Source organism: Netta rufina (genome assembly GCF_964035555.1).
Source record: "Netta rufina genome assembly, chromosome: 1".
Taxonomy (NCBI): domain Eukaryota; kingdom Metazoa; phylum Chordata; class Aves; order Anseriformes; family Anatidae; genus Netta; species Netta rufina.
The window spans coordinates 192,811,703-192,835,385 of NC_140123.1; the positions used below are offsets into that span (position 1 = coordinate 192,811,703).

Sequence of the window (23,683 nt, forward strand, 5' to 3'; positions counted from 1 at the left end):
CTTCAGGGCGTTTATTCCCACTACCTGTTCTCGGTACAGTTATGGGCAAGCAGGAGAATAGGCACAAATATTTTCCCAAGGAGGTTAAAGCAGCTCTACCCCGTTACAGCCTTGCTGACAGAATCCTTGACCGCACCGGCACAAGCTTCTTTGAAGATAATATTAACATCTCCGTTCAGTTTCCTGATCTGTAATTTAATAGATCTTCAGAATTCGCAGAAACATTCACTGCTCACCGAAAAAAAAGCAAGCTAAACGTTCTTCCAAGTCTGAAATTATTATAAGCCCGCTTCTTACAGATGCAGCCGTGTTAAAGCTCAAGCAACGCCTTTATTCGTTCGTTTAAAAGCACCAGTCACTAAAACCTGTAATTATATTACAACCACCATCTTGTAAATGACTACTGAAGTTAAATGCTTGCACTAATAAAAACTTAAAAAAATACAAATCTCTTACTAGCAATCTTTAAGATTTGTACAGAACATGTAAATAGGAAAATGCTTTATACATGTTAAAAGCTAAGACATTTTAACAGCCCATTCAGCGTAACCAGGTGGTGTTCAGTTGTGTCTGGTTTTTTATGCTCGTGTCCATCTTCAGAACTTCTCGAATCGCCATAGTAGCGTAGGTGGATGGGGGAAGGGAGAACTCCATCTTCAGTGCCCTGAACTTACCATCTGTTGTGAGAGGAGACACAAAGCAAAAAAAAGTTAAGAGCGTAAGTAAAGCTTATTCTGGATGTCATCTGAAGTAGACCCAAGTTTTCCACCAACCCCTAACTCCATAGAACAGCCATTACCACCACACTCAAATATGCAAGCCACAGTGTAACATAGAATTTCATAAAAAATAACTTTAAATAAAGGTTTTCTCACAGCAGAAATGATGTCTTAAGTACTTATTGGTAATGACAGTGATGTTTGTTAAGAATGGGGTTTTCCTTGGTTTGTGTGGGTGTTTGTGTTGCTTTAAAAAACAAACAACAACCACCACTAGGCTTTTGTTCCTTCAAGATTAAATTCCTAGCCCCTCTTCCTTTCTCCCCCCCTTCACCCACCTCCCAGAAAGTAGTGCCAAAAGACTTTGTGACGAAATTTATTTTAAAAATTTAAAGATCAGCAAGAACACTAACTTACCTGTAGGAAGAACTGGTAATGGTTTTCCTTCCAACTTATCCAAATCCGTAGTAAATAATGGGATTTTGGGATCATCATATGCAACAACTTCCCTTTATAACATACATAAGATTTATCATTACTACTATTATTCAAATTTGCCAGGTACAATCATACAACTGGGATGGAATGATTTTCTAATGAAATTGTTATGAAATATATCTTGCAATAACTGGTAAAGCTTTGTATAGAAAACTTGACTCTGTTTGATGAAGGTTATCACAAAATAATGAACTAGTGAGAAATGATTTTGCATAAGTAATCTCTTTCCTCCCATGGCATATCAGGATTTCCAGCTATACAAGAAGTATAGTTCATGAAATTAGGGGAAGAATGGTGTAAACTCTTAAGAATACTTGGAAAGAAAATAAAAAGTATTCACTTTGAAGAAAACCCTCTAAACTTCTTTGAAAAGGCTTAAATACATATTTATGTATTCATATTACAGAAATCATTCCATATGTAGTGACTAGGCTGAAAAAAGTAACTAGGAAGTATATAAGCTTTAAATATCAATAGTATTTAAAATAAAATTAAATATTTGAGGTTTTTGACTCCCACCTAAACCCTCTATATTTTGTCTGTTTATCAGTGACAAAGTCTTTCTGCACATTTATACGGTTACCTGTTTAAAAGGTATTTATCTGGTTGCTGTGTGACAAGTAGGTTGTGTCTCTAATACAGTAATTTAGTATATTGAAGTGATATAGGTCTTTCTGATTGACACACAGTTAATTGGAGACCAACTTTCTCAGAGCAAGATCACAACAAATAACTATTTTGAATATTATCTATCATGGTTTCAACATGAATGATTATCTGTGAAGTGTTTAGGCAAGCCCTTGCAAGGAGAGCAACAACCAGATAGACATTTTGACACTAATGCATCTGAAAACCAGAGGACCACTGTAGAAATAAGGCTGTGGTTCAATTTCAGCTGTATAAGCAACATGAGGAAAGCACACAGACTTCTCCCTACCCATGCTTCAGTCTATATGTACATGCCATGGGTCAATCTGATGCTTCTAACTTAGTCATCCCACATAGACTCTATGCTGCCAATTCACATCTAAGTTTGTTTACTCTCCTACTTACCAATTGACATTCTGAGGTCGAATAATAATCTTTCTGTATGCTCCAGAAAGCGAATAATCTCTGATCTTATGCCTCATGTTGTTGATATCAAGGTTGTCAGCTACAAGCATTTCCTTGTAGGCCTCACCAACTGCAAGAGAAAAAAAATATTTCAATCAGCTGCACTACACTCTCTGATTAAACAGACAGCTTTCATAGAGCATTTCTTCCTTTGTATTTTAACAGTTTTCAGCACGTATGGTTATATATGGGTTAAACATTAGACAAAAGTTTAAAATTATATATTGCAAATCTTACTACCTACAATGTTTGCTTATACAACCTGAGTAGTAATGGCAAGTAACCAAGAATCTTTTTTGGCAAATCAAAATTCAAGCTGAAAACAAAACTTAAAAAATACTTTCGATAAGTGGAAGACGTGTGTAAGATGTCAGTGAAATGTCAACGAACTTCAGAAGACTAACCTCAGATATATGGATTTTAAAGACAGGGGGGCAAAACTACCCCTTGTTCTATTTTTGAAAATGCAGAGACTGAGATGAGTCAAGGAACTTAGCTGATGGGTACCTGTAAGTAGCTCTGACACTGCCAAAAGAATGAGTAATTTTATTACAGTCTTGCATCCCTAAGTAAGGGTGTGAAGCGTTCTACACTAAGCAAAGACATGGACAACGGACACATAAGAATATCCTGCAGCTAAAATGCTGTCCGATGCCAGTAGTCTGCAGTGCAATTGTCAGCATTACTTCCATGCAACGGGGAAGTTTGAACAGGAACAAATTAGGCTTCCCATGGGAAAATTCCATTAAAAATACACTGAATACAAAAAACTTTCAGCTTTTCTTTCCAATCTTTTAATTCAATGTGGTTCAGCGCCATACATTGTAAACAGATCTTTGCTTTCCAAATGTTTCAGATATGGGCTATGAATGGGATGCAGCTCTGAGACTCAGTTCTGACAGCCAAAGAAAATCAAGATTGACCAGTCTTTTAGGGACAGCAAAGCACAAGAACAGTTTAACCAAATATTGGAAGACTGGCTGGGTTAAGTAGGGAATTTGTGACTAAGTTTGTATCTAAGAAAGAGATATACAGTAGGTGAAGGCTAGGACAGACTTCAAAGATGGGATATACAAGCACTGCCTAGGCACACGGGGGTGGCATTAGGAAAGCCAAAGCTCAGTGAGAGCCTTCTGTAATGAAATTATTACATCAGAGGATGAGTGGAGAGCCGTGAATGTTGCTGGTCTTGCCTTTAGCAAGGCTTTCAACACGTTCTCACAGCATCCTTGTATCCAAGGTTAGAACATCACAGTAGGTGGACTGCTAGATGGGTAAAGAACTGGTCCCAAAGGACAGTCACTGCTGGTTTGTGCTCCGCCTAGGAGTTTGTTACCAGTACAGTTCCTCAAGGAACTGGGACATGATATGTTAAATAACTTTGCAGCTCCTCCTCTATCAAGTTTGTGGACAAAATTAAACTGGGGGAACAGTCGATACACTCAAGGGCAGGACTACCATTCAGAGGGACCTAGGCAGAGGCTGGAAGAACGGGCCAAGAGCAACCTCATGAAATTTGTTAAGAACAATCCCGTACCTGAATGATTGTAATGGTAAAGGCTACAGAGCAACACTGCTGGCAGTTACTTGGGAATCCTGGGGGAAAGGAGACTTAACAGAGCAAGCTGGCAGCAACAAAAGCTACATCAGTAATAATGACTGCCCCTTGCTGGGCACTCATTAGATTGCACTCAGAATAGGGTGTCCAGGTGCAGGCACCTCAGTCCAAAGGGGACACTGATAGACTCAAATGAGTCTAATAGAGGGCCAGCCCAATGGCAAAGGGTTGTAGCATACACCTTGTGAGGAGAGTCCGAGACAAATGGGCTTCTTTAGCTTAGAGAAGACTCAGAGAAGACATTAGAGACTATTTGTCCTTGGAAGTTTCACAGCTGACAGGACAAAGTTGGCCTTGGTTTGACCAAAAGATTGGACCAGATGACCTCCCGAGTCTCCTTCCAACTGAAATGATTTCTACAACTCTGTCCCTTAATAATAACATAGGGTTCCATGCAGATAATTATAGATTGCCAAACCTATTCCATTAAAAACAATTTAAATCCAATATACCTTATATACAACAGATGAGAGATGCATTATTTTTTTTAGCATTAATACTTATTAACATTTAATTAAGCCAGATCTGTTTTTTGTTTTGTTTTGTTTTTTTCCTAACATCAAGCTTTTGGGTTATGTATTCTGTAAGTTTAACTTGTTTTGTAATTTAAAAAAATCAAGTGTGCATACTTTTTAAATGAACTTTTCACCAATTTTTCCCTTGTGCCAAGATAAATCATTTTGCCTCATTAGAAGTTTTCTGGAAAAACTATTTGCTAAAAAAAAATATGAAACGGATTTATGTTAAAGAAATTATAATGAACATTATTATCATAGTGGGAGAGGTTGACAGTAGCGTACCTACTACTGGTGCACAGCTCTGAAATAGCTACTTTTTAAATGGTCAGGAAGGTTGCACAGATCTCACCTTCCTTTTAAGAGCAATCTTAAAGCAGATCTGCAGTTTCAGAGTCATTATGTAAGTCAACAGTCAGACTTACTTTTATGCTTTGGATAAATAACATCAAATCCAGGCAATGGCATCACAACATCATGGATGGTGTAGTTATGAACATCTTCTTCTTCAATGTGAACAGCTGTGGCTACAATCAGGACAGAAAAGTAAAGAGTTACCAGTATGGGTGCCTGTGACAGTTAACATTAGCCAAATTTAAAATGAGCCATTTGGTTGAAACAACCCTACTTAGAGGGGGCTAACTACTCGGTTTTATCTCCACTCTAATAGACGACATTTCCAAGAAAAGAAATAATGGTCTTCAAGGCTGTCAGCTACCAGTAGACTCACAGCCTGGTTTCCAAAGACTTTTAAAGCTGAATGAAATAAGGACTGCTAGATAAGCAGTCCCCATACCACATATCAGGCATACGTGAAGGAGAAATATCATGGACAATCTCACCACAGCTAAATGCAAATCCAAGTGAAGAGAGTTTTGACTGAGTGCAGTCTCAGACTGCAGAGAAAGCAGATCTGTTTATGTGATAATAGATATTTGCACCTTGTTTTCCTATGAATTTGTACTACAAAGCATCACCAGCCTTTTGTTGTTGTTGTTTGATTTTACCTCCTTTAAGTGTGAGATCTCCCGGTACAGCTTTAAGCCCATATTCTTCTATTCTCTTGCTCACCATGTTATTCCAGACATAACTCTGGTAGCTATGAATATACATTAAACGATTGTTTCTTGGTATCTGGAGGTTAAACAAAATGAAAAATCAGAAATATGTATTTTTAGGTTTTTCTGTTACTCATAAGCCAAAAATGCACATATTTGAAATGTTACCTTCTCCAGCAAAAGGACTAATAAAACAACTTTATATACAGACTTGTGGTTTTTATTTGTGATTTGGGAAAAAGGTATGTGAAGAAATAATGCTTTTATACATTTGAAATCCACTGTGAAAAGCACTGTGGTTAAATTAAAAATGAGACAAACTTTTTGTTGTTTTTTTGTTCAACAGCTTAAACACATGGGGCTGTTAAAAAAACACACTGAATTCATCGTATTCAACAGTCTGAAATCTTAAGTAAACTTTGCAGATATTGAGACATAGCGTTATTCTAATTGTGTTCTCCATAAACAAGAAATTATGCGCTGGGCCCAATAATTGCTGGTTATGAGCTATCTTCTCCAAAGATTTCAACTTAATTACAGAACTTGAAAGTGATAGTGAATCCACCTCCCATACAAAGCTGATTCATTTACATATTATCAGTTTGATTTATACTTTTTAAGCAACAGGAAGAAAGATCATACTGAATTTCTACAAAATCCTCGGTTCTGTATTATACACGGTTACTAAGTGTAGCTGTATTGCTTCCAATTTAAAGAGACCGTTGTATAAATTGGAGAGCTCATTATACATTGATTGCAGATGTCATACGTTACCATCAGCAGTACTTCAAGCAGAAACGTAGGATAAAGATTTTACACTTAGAGCGAGAGATGCCTGATGAGAGTATTTCTAATTCATCATGATACCATGAAAATAATGTTTATTCAAGTAAATAGCCCACAGCACTTTTACACTCACTATGCCAAATGCAGAGATTATGTTCTTCATTCCATACTTTAAGAGTCCGCGTAGAAGCTGTCCTTCCACGCACCTTTTTACAGGTAGTTTCTTGAGGGCTGCTGCTGGATCTTTAGTCTTTGCCCATTCTTCTCTGCATTTTACTAAGTATCCCTTTTCAGCTAGAACAAGAATGCAGAATAAAAATGTTTTACCTACACGCCAAAAAAACATTAATTTCACCTTTTGTTAAAACAGTTGAGTAATTAACACTTCACTCATGACAAATTACACAGGTTAACAGAATCACAGAATAGTTGAGGTTGGAACCTTACCTCCTGGTCGTGGTTTTAATATCAAATCCATTACTTCATTCCAATTGTTCTGTAGAATAGCTCTAAGATTCAAACGGGAAAGTTGATTAAGAACTTGACAAATATATTTTAAGATTGAGCAAACTTATTTGAAATAAGAAGTATTGTTTGCATTTATGCAATATTAGAAGTAGTGGCATTATGCAAGGTACCTGCTGAAGCTAGTTCAGAAACAAGGCCTTCCTTGAATCTAAAATTAAAACTGGTACATGCAATAGGGCAGAAAAACCTTCCCAGAAATACACTAGAAGTTATATGGTGATTAAAAAAAATAAGAAGTGATGAAAACAACACGTACCTGCCAATTTGGTATGTAGGAACAGCTGTAGTTCCGAATCTTTGCATTCCATAGTAATTAATGAATCCAATTTCCCTGAGAGAGTTCATTGCTTGCTCTATCTGGTCATCAGTCCCTGTTATATTTCTAGCATTAAAAAAATAAGATTGTCATAGACAGATTATTAAGGGCTTACATGATTTCATAATCCCCAAAATATTACAGCTCAACATTAGTGTTATGCAGTACTTAATAAATTGAATAGCCTTTTGCCAATTGTTTTTTTCTTCTTTCTTGTAACATAAGATACACTGACATCCCTTCCCTGTAGGGAGGGGGTGGGGAATCTAACAGAACTGTCTAAATACACACTAACAATATTACCTGAGAACAACAGTGAAATGGTTCCCTTGCAGCTCTCCTAATTTCAGTGGGTGGTTCTTGTAACTGAAATTTCCTAATTTAAAGTTCATAAGGCATTTATTCAGATGAGCAAGTCTTTGTGCAGTGATTCTAAAGAGAAACAGACCAACAGTGACCACCTTATGCTTAGAAAAACAGGTAAGTTAAATAAATATAGAAATGCCATCATTTTGAAACAAAAAAGCAATGACTATCTAGTTGAAGAAGAGAGATTCTGTAAAGAAGAGAACATTCTTAAGGCCTACTTATTCAAGAGAAAACATGTACTTTGACAGTGTTAAGACTGTCTTTTCACACCTATGTTAGCACATGCATTCAAAAAAAAAAAAAAAAAGCTTTTAATATTGAAGTACAGTGGTACCCCACACCACAAGCCTAACTCTGCTTTATTTGAGTAAAGACACCGTGAATGCACTCAGGTTAACTCTAAGACTGTGCTATGGAACTAGCCACTGTGTGAGCTCAGTGGAAGTGAAGGAGTATGAAACTGTCACTGATTTCTGTCGTTTTGGTTGCGAGGTCTTTCAGAAGTATGTCCTGTTCTTTGCATCACAGAGCTGCTCCTTGACGCTTCTGCTACAACTGATACCAGGAGAGACAAGTTTATCAAACAGTATGGGCAGCACACTCAGCTCAGAGGGGGCTGGTAATGGGTAACCTCTCTGTCCCCATGACATCTGTCCCCAGTGATCTACAGCAGAGTTTGGTGCTGTGATGCTACTGAACGTGCACCAGAATGAGTAGGTTCCTCCCTGGGAAGCTGGCAATGCTTACAACACACCGAAGCTCTTGGACGCAATGTTAGATGTGACCGTGTTAAAAGTAAACAGAACAGCCCCCGAGATGGTTACACCACAAGTTCAGTGAATTGCCATCGATGGGTGAACTTGTTTTCAGTAACGATAATCTGGGCTCCTCACATCGTTCACAAATTAATTCCTTTAATATGCACAGATGTATGCACATGCAAACCACAGGAAGGAAAATTGTGAACAATTAAGTAGTGAATGCCCTCCTTTTAACAAGAACTTGATAAATTACTGGCTCTCAAACCTCAGAATTCCTCCACTTGAGGACTGTGGTTTTGAAAGAGCTGTAAATATCAGTACAGGCAGAATATTCCAGCCAGCTAAACAGATATTGTAATACACGACTGTGAGGCATCCATCATCTTCTGTTACTAAAGTAGCACTAATTTCAAGTGCCTAGGAACCATGTAATTATCTTGAAGTATGCCAACATAAGTTGTATTATGGGAGTAGGTTAAGGCAAGAAAAATTCCTTGTCTTTTCTTCCCCTCCTGGCTACTCACAGATGAGCAAAGGCAGTGGTTAAGCCTTCTCTGGAGCTGTTCAGAGTTCAGTGAGAAAGGAAATGGGATTCCAGCTGGAGGAAGGGGGAAACAAAAGTCAGGAAGGAAATGCGACGGGATTTTCACCGTGTCATTCTGCTTATCTGCTGTTGCACGAGGGCCCTGCAGTGCAAGAGCACACAGATAATTTGGCCCACTGCTTCAGCCAAACATTAGCTGCATTTACACATACCTAGCCTATGACTCAGAGTACCAGTGCCTGAAAATATTAGCAGTCTCCATGGAATAAAAAAAAAGATTATAGTTTATTCATTAACACATGCTCAAGCACGTAACAAGATCAGGACATGAATTTGCTGTTCACGTTACGTGCATAACGAGTCTTAGTTTTTTAGGGAGGTAGCCAAGCCATCGTGGTAGGAGTGCAAACACTCCAGGGTATTTTCACTTACCTAAGAACAGCAATTTCTTGAACTGTTATAGCCCTTTTATCTTTAGTTCCCATGTAGGAAAATATGTTTGGCTTCACTCTTAAAAGCAACAGTAAAAGATATAAAAACTGTTAAAGTAGCCACAGATTGAACACAATTTTCAGTATAATTACCCAAATTATTAATTTATCTTTTATGTGGAAAATACATCTATTTAAAATAGAACATACATTTATATAGGCAGACTTAAACTTTTCTCCAGAAGCAGACTGCAATTCGACACTCCTAAATATGTGTGACATTTCCTAAGCTCATCTGTAAGTAAATAAAAATTAAACTTTCCTGTTTTAATTTTATGTAAAAAAGGTCCACAACTGTGCTTTCGAAATATGAGCTTTGAAATTCTTTTCTCTATATATCCACTCAGTTCACAAATACGTAGCCATTATAATAAAAAATAAAATTACAGCAGGTCCATTTCTTCCTTAAAATTTCAAATAGCATGTCTATTTGAATACCTTGCATGCACATTATATGAAAATATGTGAAGTTAACTTAAAATTTGTTCCATTTCTTCCCTCAAAAAGGAAATTTCCTTTCCACTTTGTGTACCACAACCTGTGTTACCCAGGAAATACATCCCGTTATTCCAGCTATGGGCACCAGGTGGTAGCAGGATTGCCACTAGGTATGTATTTCCACCAAATTATATTTTTAATGTTCTCTTCTCAAATGCAAATATTAGTATTGTATTGCACTGGTTACAGTCTGAACTGCAGATATTTATTTTTGAATAGGAACAGTGAAGGGCAGTGGAAAAGCAGGGAACGGATCACTGGCTTGACCCTATTTGGAAATAATTCTTTGTCTGTAATTCATTGTGTTCTCATTATGCCTTTCACAAATCTGGGCGTTGTTGCACTTTGTAGGGTAAAAGGACTTAACGCTGTTTGTACTGGAGAACTTAATACATGGAATGACAGTTTATCAATTAGTACTTAGCAACTAATTAGCATATCATCATAACAGTACCTGACACAGACTCATAACATACCTGCATAAAACACACACTTACTCACACACCTGAATAAAATTGGCTTTTAATTCTTGTTATTTACATTGAGGCTAAGAGCTGCCTAGCCCTTATCCGATGGGCCAATTTGAATTGTGTAGCCTTTTAAAATCACTTGGGATCACTTTGTACTTTCCTTCTGAAACGTAGTTTCAAAGCTGGTCTTTTTTTTTTTTTTTTTTAAATGTCTAAAGATTAGGCAATAGTAAATAATTGCATTTCTCTTACCTAAACCTGAGGCTTAACATTTTCAGTGACATGAAGCATGCAGTGGGAAGACAGCGTTCTAGACAGGTTCACAGCAGCCTTACCTTAAAAATTTTGATAGGACGTTAATGGCATCCATAGTATCCTTGTTCTCCTTGTACAGTACAAAATGGCAGTAGCTTCCCCTAGATTTTGGCCAAGAGTGTTTTCTTGGATCTTTAAAAATAAAAAGGTTAACATTTTAGAAGTGTCACTTTTTTATTACAATGAACATGGTTGCCATTGCAGTTCCATTTAAAACAAATATGTAAAAGTCAATTTCTGATAACCTCCATCCGCTTTAAAAACAAATAAATACATACTGACAGCAAAAGCTGCAAAGCACATTGCAAAGTACCTTCTCTCCTTCCACTGGCTGTAAATTTCTGTTTGATCAATCCTGGCACCTAAAAAAGCTTGAATGAAATGGTGACAGCTCCTTTGTCATGAAACTACATAAAAATATCCCCTAGTCACTTAATTGCCATATTACCTGATTAAACTCCTCAAAAACATTATCATTATACTTACTTTTAGCCAGTACAGTAAAAGCCACTCCACTTTTCACCTGGTGCCTTCTCTAATTAATAGATTTGGACCATTGGAGCACTGTTTGTATGATGACTACAGTAATATTTATAGTACTAATATATTATTTATTTTTGTAGGATTTTTTTCTGTGTGTAATGAGAAAACACGGATTATCTCTCTATAAAAGCTTTAAAAAGTTTATTATTAAAAGATTAAGGTGAATAAGGAATTGGATTCAAAAGTCCTTGTAGGTCCCTTCCTACTCAGGATATTCTACGGATATTTTTTAAGTCATATGGGAGAGAAAAATCTGGCACACTTACAACATTAACAAGTAATTCAAGCCAGATACTGTGCCATGTCTAGAGAACACCAGAGGGAGAGAACTTCAGCTCTCGCAGACTATCAGCTGATTTACAGTTCTGTACAATTATTTGGAGATTGCTGGAGAGGGAAGCAAAACCGTCAATATATTTGTGGAGCTTCTGCTACACACAGGAGCTTACAGGGATAAAGCTTTCCTCTGACCTTCATCCACTGCTGAAGACATTACTGGGAATGAAGGTTCATTCTACAGGCTTTAGCAGCCTATTTGGAGGTGCTTTGTTCATTAATTATTTATTTTACAAGAACAAAACTAAGGATTTGTTTTTAAATAAGAAGCATCTTATCTCTTGGTAGCCACCAAGCAGACATTCATTGTTTTGTACCAAAAGAGCTTTTCTTTACAAAAAATGAAAGCTATCTAAAAAAGCCAGTCCTATTCCAGTATATAAACATCAACACCAAAAGGAAGGTCTTAGAAAACACTGCTGGTTTTGTTCACATTTGTTTAATAAACCTCAGATATCCCACGCAGACATGTGTTTAAGCTTCATTAAACTTTTTGCTAAAGGACAGCTCTTCTTGCCTTTTTTTTTTTTTTTTTGAGAAAGTGCCATCCACACAAACACTACTGTCAAAACAATTTCTCATGCTACAGTTTGACATACTATCTATGTAGTTTTTAATCACTAAAAAATAATTTCAATGATTGTCTTGTACCATTGCTTCCTAAGCAAAGTCCTCCCACAAAACCAGTATAAAGCTTCCTAGGATCTAAACTGAGTAGCATGATCAAAAATCTGTTAAGAGACCTCATGCTGCTACTGGTCTCTGTTCTGAGCCACCATTTTTCTTAAGCACACTCAATGAAATACTGCATTCAGTTTGAAGAACAAGATACCTTCATGAAGAACTCATTAATTAACAGAGAAGAGGGGAAAGCAGCAAGTGATTCACAAGAAGGTCTTCTCCAGCTGAAACAGTTCTTCAAATTTAACTAATTCATCTTGCACACAGTTATTTTGACACCTTCCTAAAAGAGAGCCCTAATCAAGGCAAGACTAAAAGGACTCTGCACAATATACCCACAGGCTTCTCACTTCCGGGCATCACAGCCACATCCCTATCCCCAGCACTGAGTCCTGGAAAGCTGCAGCTATAATCCCACTATTTATCTATCCCTGACCCAACACTTTGAAGTATTCATTTGGGTAGATGGACTGAAGGGGCAGCCCGCATTCCTTATTACTATTTTTTCAGAGTCTCATTATGTATTTCACAGTAAAATCATATTTCCAAGATTTTTTTTTCCAAACCTTTTGCTGCAACTGGAGGGCTAGAAGCTCTCTGTTAAGATTGGGACGTATGATACATTTAAAGTTGTATACATCTGGAGAATGGGTTTTGAAATATAAGGCTGAAACGTAAAGTTTTAGCTTAGTGAAATCAAAGGGAAATTTACCATATAGTGTATAGATAGATAAGTATGGTCAGCCCCAATAATTCACTTCACTTATTACTGGCAGACTCTCTCTGCACCAAATGACTACTGCCTATACTGCACTAGTGAAAAAGAGACAGTACAAGCCTAATTCTTCACTGTTTCTGGGAACTGTAATCATTATTTGTGTGTAGGTTGGGGTTTTTGTTTTGTTGTGTTTGTTCTGTTTTAAATTAATTGTTACTACTTTGGCCAGTCTCATCACAATTTAGGAGGTCGTAATGGTTGGCATTTCATTTTGTTAGCATGAAATGTCAACATCTCTTACCTGTTGCAGTTCTGACCTCTGTCCCAATGCATAGCGTAAAGAGCACAAAAGAGTAGCATTTAATTTTTAGACTGTCAAAGGGTTTTTAGAGGTGAACATGCAGGTTTATGGTTATGGGATCGTTTATGCTTTAGAGAGCATCCAACAGTTAGGTGGTGGATGACAGCAATTTAGACAGTTATGCAATGGAATCGTGCAGAGGCAAACAGTGAACATATGGAAAGCTTCAATCGGAGATGCAACAAACTTCATTTGTGGACAATGATGAAACAGCAATTAACTGACAATTTAGTAAGGCGGTATTTTAAGTATTTTGGGTGTGAACTTAGTAGAAACAGACAGCAGCTTTTGATTTTAAGATTTTAGGAAACTATTTTTGGCAACCTTTATATTATAAACAAAAGTAATCAGGTATCTCAGCTAATTATTGCGTATTATACACTTCTGAAATGTTTCTTGCCTGCAGAACCTGCTCAGGACTGAGATGTGTTAGTGGCTGTATAAGCATGAAGGCCATATAATCCTGACTAATAGGAACTTGCACTCAAACCCTGCATTCATTAGCACTTACACACACCCACTGAAACTGTACACATCTCCACCACCTCGCCCAGATGTTTGTAGCACTGTAACTTAAGAGTTCAGCTTTAGATGATGCTCCTCTGCATCACAAAATGCTGCTCCAGAAGACGTTCTAATCCTAGAGATACATCACTAAATTCTCTTTGGTGTATTCCAAACACTTCAATTTTATACAGTATTTGTTAAATCAGACCGGTCAGCTTAATAACAACCACTTGACTGTAACAATGGTTAAAGAATATGTGCAAGCAGAAGGGAAAGGTGGAGGTAGAACTGTTACAAACCAACAGAGAACAAAACTGGTTGAGGAGAATTTTGTGCTGGTAAGTATACATACTCCATGCATAAAGCATGCAAACATAGAGTTTCTAAACGATTAAACAAGATATATAACACGTTATAACTTGTACCAATAAAACACAACACTCCCATACTTGCCTAAAAAAAAGCTTTAGAAGTAATAACTACATTGAATGTGGAGATGGTCTTCTTCCAAATTTTAAATTATCTTATTTCCTTCTATTTTCCTTTCTCCATCTCCTTTATCTTTAAAATGAAAAGGGCTAGCCTTACATACTATACCACTTGCAGTAGGTTGAAATGAAATTGGAATAAATCAGTTCAAACCAAACTTTAGAACCTTTAGTTAAGTGTGCAAAACATTCATTTAGACAATCCTCTCAACTTGCAGGACAATCAAAGTAAAACTAAAATGCATGTAAATTAAAAAGTTAAAACACATTAGAAGATGTGGAACACGTGAATTTATCCCCTGTAACCAAAACAAGATTTGGTAAGAGTGTATATGATACTGCATTTTGAAAATCTTTCAGTACTGTAATTATTCCAAAATAGTAACCACAACATAATCAGCATGGACAATCTTTTGCAAATAAAACACAGCTACTTCTGCTTTCAGAACTAATGACTGAAACTATCTTAAAGACCACCGTAAATATATTATGTTTATATAACACTACAAGCAAACAAATAGGCCCTATCTCAATTTGAGTCATGGACAATTTTATCATGATTTTTCGAGACAGTCAAGACACGCAGAGTGCGTTTCAACTACAAACACAATGCATGCTTGCAGATCCAGGCAAGTCCATGTAAACTACGTTCAAACAATACATATAATAAAGCCCCTGTTTTGCCTGTTCCCCTCATAATACCGAAAGGTCCTCTCACTTCTACCATAAATATATTTAAGGATTTGGAAAGAAAATCGAGTAAAAAATTAAATGTGAGATACCACTTGTATTCCTAGTTATTTTAGATGCATGACATCAGCACAAACAAAAAGAAAAAGGCCAGGCTACATTTTAGGATGTACACTCCATGTGAAGTGCTTTCTAATGTGTTTTTTTTGTTTGTTTGTTTTCCTTCAGGTTAGTTTTAGCATATACTTTACCCAATTGCTGCAATACTGAAACTCACTTGCCAGTGCTTTTTTCCCAGCAGCATGATAGGCAATGATATATTTTTTTCCATCTCGATCTTCTGTTTTAGTCTCCAGTCCAGGAAACAAGGACTTAACAGCTTGATGGATGACTGTTCTTTTCTCTTTACTGTCTTCAATTACCTGTGGTAAAACACATGCATACACAAACCAAATAAAATAACACAAAAGGAGAAGGACTCTCTGAGAGTTGAATTTTTGTGTGCTTAAAGAAAACCTACTCAATCACACTAAACTGAATAGATACACTTTAAAAGTCTGGCCTATTCATTAGCTTGAAAAACAGTTAGTAACTGATACAAAGTCTCAGTATTCAAAACCACAATTTTTCAAGACTAATTCCCCTCTTTTGTGCTTAATAAAATTCCCTCTTCTAATGAACTCTGGCAAAACCAAGTTTTTCTACATGTATTAAAGGAAAAAAAAAAATCACTAGTTAAGACTCACGGGATTGCTTATTTAAAATTGCCAGACCTAATCTTACTCATTTCTCTAACTGAAATGTAGTTCAAGAGTTGTTCTTCAAATATATCAAATATTTGACCTTTAAAAAATATGAAGTTTTTGTTTTGAATCCTTTTAACTTTTTTGTGACAGAAGACCATATTTATCCTTGGAAATAGTCTTTTTATCAGGATGGATTTTATTTAACCTTCCTCACATAGATACCCTATAAAACACTTCTATACAGAGAACCAAAATATTGCAAGAAAATTTTAACACCACAGAAATTAAGACATGCATTGAGTTCACGTGCACAGTCCCACTGAAATCTTAACTACTCATGCACATGAATTTGAGTGTATCTAAACAGAATTTACAGAATTGCACCTAAATTAGCAACAGTTCAAGTATTACCTGCTGCTACATCATGTTCAAACTGCTCTTATGCCACGCATGCATTAGAAAGCACACACCTTCCAGTCACTCACTCTTATCCCCTCCCCCACAAATGTTATCCCATTTATTAATTTTACCTCGATGGCAACACTAGTTTCTTTATTCTTAAGAAGCTGGAGCTCCTCTAAACGCTGCTTGTCTTCATCTGACAAAACTGTAAATGTTTCTTCTGATGGGTCCTGACATGCATTTAAGGGGATTGGGGGGGAGAAAAAACAAACATCCAGTAATCCATGTAAAACAGTTTTCAGTCTCTTAATGTTCTTGCTTAACGAGTTTAGCCATTACCTTTACCTCAGAATTTACCTCATCATCCACTGGGACAGAAAAGTCATCTAAATGGCTCACACGTCCATCTTTGCCTATTTCATGAACAACAAAGTCCGAGTATCTGATGGGAAGAAGCATGCATTAAAGCTGTAAGTTAACAAATAAAAATATCCCACATCACAAAGTCCTCTCCTAAGAAACTATTCACTCACAGAATTCATTCAAGGGAGTGCAAAAGAAACTTCAGCCATGGGAAAGCTGTACCTATTCCCACCCCTCAGAAAGATACCAAGAAAACATTGCAGAAAGTCTAGCGTATCTAAATCAAGTAGACTTCTTTGCAGATAAGCAAGCACCTGCTGTAGTTATTCAGTCATTTTCCCACTACTTTGGGGAGATCAGTAATTTATGTCCTTAATTGTCAGTAGTGACAATTAAGACTACAACATTACCACAAGTTGAACACAAATACACTGTCACTTCAAACAACCTGCAGGATAAAGTGCCTGTTAGTCATTCTCTAAGGAAAGCAAGACAAGCTCAGCTCTGTTACATATGCTCAGTTACAGAGAACATCCTCCAACAAAAACTGTTCTGCACCCTCTGTGACAGCAACATAAAATTTCACTGTGACATTTTGGATCGAGTTGCTACACTCAGTAATAAAAACATACTAACATTAAGAGAGTAGAAACAGTCTCTGTTGCAATTGATAAATTATTTTTAAGTAGCAACTGCTTGTAAATAGGGGGAAAAAAAAGTCCTCAGCTTATGAATGTACGAATGTTGAAAGATCAATAAAAAATTTCAGCATTGGAATGTTTCTATAGTGTCCCCCCCCAGTCCTACATTTGCCATACTTTTGTGCAGCCATACATCTTACTGGTGGAATTCCTTCCTAAGGAAGAGTGTTTTATGTCCTCTCTTACTAACTGTAGCTGTCTAGACATGCTAGTGACGGTTACCATAAAAATGTTAGGATTAAATTAATTATAGGTGTTATAAACTGGGATCAAAGTCAAACTGTGAGTCTACAAACATTTCTAGCACACAGCTACATCTGGCCACCTCAGTTTGAAGACTGGCAAATTTCCCAGCAGGAGGTTCTGCACAGACTGTGTTCACCAGTGAAGGATTATGCTAGCTGTTTACTGCTGCACGTGAAGATTAAACACAAAACACGTACATATCATTTTATTATATAAAACGTTCTATATACGAAGCTAGTATTTAAAAACAAGGACTTTTCGGTGTGTAAAACAAAACTGATTTGCTAAGGTAGGGCAACAATGATTTTTTGCTTTGGAGTTTTTGTATTTGCACTCTCAGAGTTTTATTCAAGTATGTTATTTAATTAAAAAATTCTAAAAGATTCATTAAAAAAATAAAAGCTACTATAAGCCAAACATCTTACTAAGTTTATAATGCAAGATTTCATACCCTGAGTTATAAAATTCCCTTTTATGTTTTGTAAATGACACTATGGCTGATCAGAGTGTAACTTAAAGTCTAGTTGACTACCTGCCAGTATACATGTACATGCTTAACTCCTACAGCACTAAAAAGTCAGGGAAAAGCAAGGAAGAGCTGGAGAAGGATGGCTTCAATACTGTTATCAGCGCCTCCTGAACCAGCACTGAAGAGCTGTACAGAAGGCAGCTGTATTGCACAAGGTTTTATGCTGCATGCTGCTGCCACAGATAAAGACAAATGGCAAAGCTTAGTGTAGTCATCAATTTCTATCCACACAGAGCTTCCCTCTCCAGAGTTCCATTTGACAGGAACAAAAAACAAATAAAATAGAGAAACAACCAAGAAAAACGCCAAATTAAACCTTTCTTTCAATCTCAGCATTAGCAACAGAAAGCGATGAACCTCCCAAATGGCCGCACATAATCCAACTGCATCCTGTGAGTCAGAAAAGGAAAATGGAAAACAACAGCTGCTAACACAAGGAATTAACATATATAACAAGACAAAGAGTTACCTCTCTTTTAAGATTCCAGAAAACCCTTTATGAGAGCTAACAAATTTAGTTATGCCAACATCGCTTTCTGTCAGTCCATGCTTCATCATGTCTGCAAAGCTCTCTGGATCTCCATCTTCATCACTGTCCTCTAGTTCCTCATCTTCTTGCTCCTCACCTTCCTCATTGGGGATTATTTCATTTTTCGTGTCCTCAAGCAGAGATTTGTCAGGTTGTTCTTTTACAGTCTCAACGCTCTGCCCAGAGTTGTTCCCTGTCTGAGACTTCTCTGAGATCTTCTGTCTTTTAATATCGTCTGCATTAGCCACATCATCCTCAGAATGAGGACGTTTCAAGGATACGCTATTCATTTCTACAGTTTCCATGTTTAAGGCACAGTGTAGGATAGAAAGCCCTGAGGAGCAAGAAGAATGGCTTATTTCCTGGCTGCTCAAGAGCAACATCAATACACAGTCTCTTCACTCCAAAGACTGCACTCTGCAACAGTTTGGGAAAACCATAACACTTTCTGCATTTACATTAAACATCAAATACAGTTGTGGGGTTTTGTTTTCTTTTTTACAGCTAGAAACAATATGTACTTGAGAAGAGAGAAGGGAGATATCAAAGGGACTTAATACCCACCTGAGGCAGCAAGGATATAAAGCTATAGAGGAGCAGGATTCGACGCCACACAATGCATTTGCCACCACTGTCACTCTTGCAAACTCTTACACAGCTGCATCGAGCCCTGTACATACAGACTCTGCTGCCAACAGTAATTTAGTGCCTAACAAACTTTCTGTTCCCAAGTCTTCTGTCAGACACTACTGTTCTCAGTTATTCCTTATTCTACCAAGATTTGATCTTGCAAGGATTGAGAGAACATGGCTTGATTCCACCTAAACCTGAAACCTCACCTTCTCCTTTTCTGTGTGCATCTCTTCTAACACACACAATCCCACACAGAACTCAAGATGGCAGGAATTCAGGCCAAAGGATAATAAGGAAGGGGTAATAAATTTTTTGAATGAATGGGACAAATGAAACAACAAGCAAGTGAAATGATTGCTGAGAATATGACTACTCACACTGGTGGAGCAGAGATCTGACTCTTCACTGGCAACTTCAGCTGCCACCCTTCTGTCAGCAGAACCAGAACCTAAAGATCTGAAAAACAAAGGAAAAATATCTATTTGAGAAAGTTTGGGAAAAAACAACCAAACAAAAAAATGATAAACCCCAAACCAAACAAAAATAACCATAACGTTGCAAGGATGCCCTTAACAGCCCTGTGCTCATCATCATGGTCACTTCCAGCTGGCTCCATGACAGAGAAAACCCACCATACGCCAAAACTCTACTCAAAAAAGGTGCACACGGTGCCTCTGCTCAGGCATGCTTAAAAAAGACAGGAACTGCCGGTGGCAGCACAACGGGAGGCACAGAATGAGGTTTGTGAGGACATACTAAGAAAGACCTGTGGGGAGGAACGTGGAAGGGAACGCTGCTGGAGATGTGTGCTCCATGCAAGACCAAGGACACCTCTCAGGGGACCGTGGTCTCCTACTAGGGAGCAACGTCCATCACTCTGTATTCCTCTAATGTTCTATTTAAATTTAAAGGGTATGTTTTTAAAGGAGGACTCATGACTAATCATCACACGCTGAGTTGTTAACTAATTGTTATCAGTTTAGCTGTTAGCCACTACCTATTTAAATTACAACTTTCAGTTGTAAGGTCACAAAAGTTTAGGGTAAATAGGCAGGAAAGCCACTTTTAGGAACATCTGAAACGTTTTGCTCAAATGAAGGACTGACAACAGAAGCTAAAAAAAAAAAAAAGGAATAAAAAGGAAGTATGTAGAGCCTTATAAAAATGCACGTGATACCTGAAAAGGGGTAACAAAGCACAAGCATCAGAAAGCAAAACAATCCAAAAAGCAGTGTACTTCTAGCAGAAAGCATCACTTTCAGGTTGTCCTCATAAATATATAAAAATATACATACATAAAATCCTTATTATAAAAATCATACCCAAGAGAAGCAATTCACCAGCATTTCTGGATTCTTCTCATATCTTCCCAAATTCATGGGGTGCTGGCAATAAAGCACTGTTGAGGAAAAGGCTTCTAGATACCTTCTGAGTCTCCTTGCATGGTGAACGAATCCACATTGAGCACGCTGAAATCTTCTGGAACAGCTGCTGAAGGGGATAGCAAGACAAATCTCGTGTTTCTAAAGGAAATATGCAATGCTGAGTTACTAAATGATACAAATGGCTAAAAGAACTCAGTGCTGGCTGCGGAGGCTCTGAAGTTAGCAGGCACGGCCCGGTCACGCCTGGTGCCAAAATTGCGACCAGCAGCAGGGCAGCCGCTGGCAGGGGCTGCAGTGTGGGGGCACGCAGCGCAGGGGGGTTCAGAAAAAAGGCATTTTATTTCCCTGACAGCTGCTGAATTGCCTCAGCCCTCTGCCCTGACAGCAGCTGCTCCTCCAGGCTCTGCAGCAATCCCAGCAGGGAGCTGGTCCTGGCAGAGCCACCGACTTTCCTGCCGCACCAAGCGGGCACTGGGGCTTTGCTCCTCCAGCAGGCAGGGCACGGGACCTGTCAGGGAGCAAAACGCGATGGCAGCAGGTCGCGATACCGATACCGATACTGATGGTGGTGATGAGCCGAGCTCGGCAGGCGGCCTGGAGCCGAGCCCGGCCCTACCCCAGCGGCGCCCCCGCGGGGTTTGGAGCCCGGGGAGCGGCTCCGGGAGCGGGGCGGCGGCGCCAGGCCCCGGAAGAGGCGGGCAGGGAGGGCCCGGGGCCCCGTTACGGTCCCGGTCCCGGTCCTTCCAGCCGCCTCCTGCCCAGGGCTGGGGCGGGCGGGACGAGAAGGGAAGGGCTGCGGGCACGGGGAGGGCTCCGGGAGCTGGGGAATGGGGGTGCCGCTTACCCGCACGGCGGCTCGGGAGGACGGGCCAGGAGGAGGAGGAAGAGGAGGAGAAGGAGAAAGGGGAGGAAGAGGAGGAGGATGAAGAGCAGGGGGAGGAGGAGGAGGAGGGCCCAGCTCGGCTCCACGCCGCGTGTACGGGGGCGGGCCCCGGCCGCAGCCCCCGGCTGCGCTTCTGCGGGCGGGCGGCGGCAGCTGCCTCAGGGCCGGGCCGTGGGGAGAGCCGAGGAGTCAGAGGATTGCTGGGGCTGGAGAAGGCCCCCGAGATCACCTGGCCCAACCACCCCCTGCCACCAGTGCCGCCACTAACCCGTGTCCCCAGGCACCACGTCCAACCTCTCCTTGAGCACCCACAGGGACGGTGACTCCACCACCTCCCTGGGCAACCCGTCCCAGTGCCTGACTGCTCTTTCTGAGCAGAAATGGCTCCTCATTGCCAGCCTGAACCTCCCCTGGCACAACTCGAGGCCATTCCCTCTGGTCCTGTCACCAGTACCCTGTGAGAAGAGGCCGACCCCCAGCTCCCCACCCCTTCCTTTCAGGTGCCTGCAGAGAGCAATAAGGTCTGCCCTGAGCCTCCTCTGCTCCAGACCAAACACCCCCAGTGCCCTCAGCTGCTCCTCACAGGACTTGTGCTCCAGGCAGGGCATCCAGGGCTGCCTCCAGAGCAAAAGGAAGGAGCTGCTGTCACAGGGAGGCATCATTAGCAGGATAATTAAAAGAGTTCCCGTCTGGGGCAGCCCAGCGAAGGCTGTGGTGCCCATGGCCAGCTGCTCTGCACACCCTTCCTTCACTGCTGGCCTGCTGAAGTTTTCCTTTGCAAGTAAAAATACTTTGAAGCAGGCAAGAATGCACTATAAACTCCTCAAAAGAACAACAACAGCACAGAAAAGCATAATTTCCCTCAGTCAGCTAGAGTCAGTGGCAGGGAGTCACGCCTGTGAGGCAGTCAGTGGCCTTCCTGAACTCTCCTGCTGCGCAGCAGATTGTGCTAATTGAACATCAGTCCCCAGGCACAGACGTGTCTGAGCGCCATTTCAAATCATGGCACCATTTTAAAACCAAATAAGAACTGAGTGGAGTATTCTCTGACTCGGTCAGAATGTCAGTGTCCACCCTCCTTTCTACTGTAAGCAGCAGTGCAAAGAACATCTTCATCATTAACTTGAATACATAGAATTTGTCTCTACTTTCAAGACCTTTTGTGGTATATCATAATCCTAGCCAACCTCATATTTCCTCTTTGTAAGGCTATTAATGCCAATTTCTAGTTTCTTATACTTACTCTCTAGTCATACTCTGTTCATCACATGCACATGTGATGAGACTTACAGCGCTGCATGTATATGAGCATCCCTGGTACTTACTTTCTTACTCTGCTCCAAGAGGGGAGGCAACAAAGTGGAGTACTTTGGTTTGCATTTTAAAAATCCAATTTTTTTAATTTTTTGAATTTTAAAAATTAAAAAAAAAAAATGCACGTATACATGCATTGCTGTGTGACTAGCTTACAAAAGACCATATTAAAGAAACACATGTTGCACTTAGAAAGGAAGGAGCAAAGATCTGTGGCTATCCTTGGGAGGGAGATGGATCCACAGAGCTTTCTTTTGCCAAGTTGATTTGTCCTAGAGGATCAAAGCTGTGTCTTTATTTCTGGCCCTCAGTGTATTTCCTGACCACCCTTCTCACTTGGAATTTAAATATCCTACTAGAAACCAGTAGAGGGAGATGGGGCTTGTGTGCTCCTGCAGACAGGTCAGTGGTGGACTGGACACAGTGATAGACACGGCAGAGTACAGCATTGCTGAGGAATCCAGAGCTGTGACTATTGTTGTTCAATTCCCAGGCTGCCTTCACAGTAGGGGAAATGTAAAAAAGAGCCATGTGTTGTTTGAACATTGCTGTCATCTCACCAATTACTGTAGCTTCTGTACATAGGTGTTGAAAGGTTGCCCCTTGCTCCTCCCCAGGCAGAGACATGATGTTATCTGGCTGAAAATATCTGCAGGGGTGATCCTTCAGCAAGACTTCTCCCATGTATCAGTCCAACTTTTTTCTCATGTAGCTTCTTGCTTCTTTCATCTTGTGCAAGAGAAGTTCCCTAAAACTTTTATTTTTCCTCCTCCAGATTCCTACATTAAGCACCTCTCTGTCTACAAAATCCTTGTCAGTAATTAAGTAGCTTGTACGTTACAACCTCTGCTTGGTATGGTAATTACCCTACTGTTAGTTCTCCCTGTTGACTGTGTTCATGTACCATCCATTACCATTAGCTTGGATTGAATAGAATTTGGAGTGACGTGAAGTGCTTCATACAGTGAAGAACCAGCATTTTGAAGGACCTGCAGGTGCCACCAAAAGGTAAATAGCTAATAATATCAT

The 23,683-nt window shown here is 39.4% G+C and overlaps 1 protein-coding gene across 5 annotated transcripts; it reads right to left on the reverse strand.

Annotated features, from left to right (window-relative positions):
• Positions 1-310: 310 nt before the first annotated feature.
• Positions 311-21,355, reverse strand: PUS7 (pseudouridine synthase 7). 5 transcript variants are annotated; one of them, XM_084305902.1, is made up of 18 exons: positions 21,302-21,355; positions 20,395-20,560; positions 19,450-19,528; positions 18,380-18,773; positions 16,417-16,513; positions 16,200-16,301; positions 15,201-15,345; positions 10,620-10,731; positions 9,258-9,335; positions 7,455-7,583; positions 7,092-7,217; positions 6,755-6,816; positions 6,441-6,601; positions 5,471-5,597; positions 4,889-4,990; positions 2,271-2,400; positions 1,137-1,228; positions 311-677 (listed from the first exon to the last, which is right to left on the reverse strand). In XM_084305902.1, the coding sequence occupies exons 4-18, from the start codon at positions 18,742-18,744 to the stop codon at positions 541-543; spliced, it is 1,965 nt and encodes a 654-aa protein (XP_084162028.1). In that variant the 5' UTR covers positions 18,745-18,773; positions 19,450-19,528; positions 20,395-20,560; positions 21,302-21,355; the 3' UTR covers positions 311-540. The 5 variants fall into 5 exon arrangements, with proteins under 5 accessions (XP_084162028.1, XP_084162029.1, XP_084162031.1 ...); XM_084305903.1 differs by having other exon boundaries at positions 20,413-20,563; positions 21,302-21,349; XM_084305905.1 differs by having other exon boundaries at positions 16,429-16,513; positions 20,395-20,563; positions 21,302-21,349.
• Positions 21,356-23,683: the final 2,328 nt, after the last annotated feature.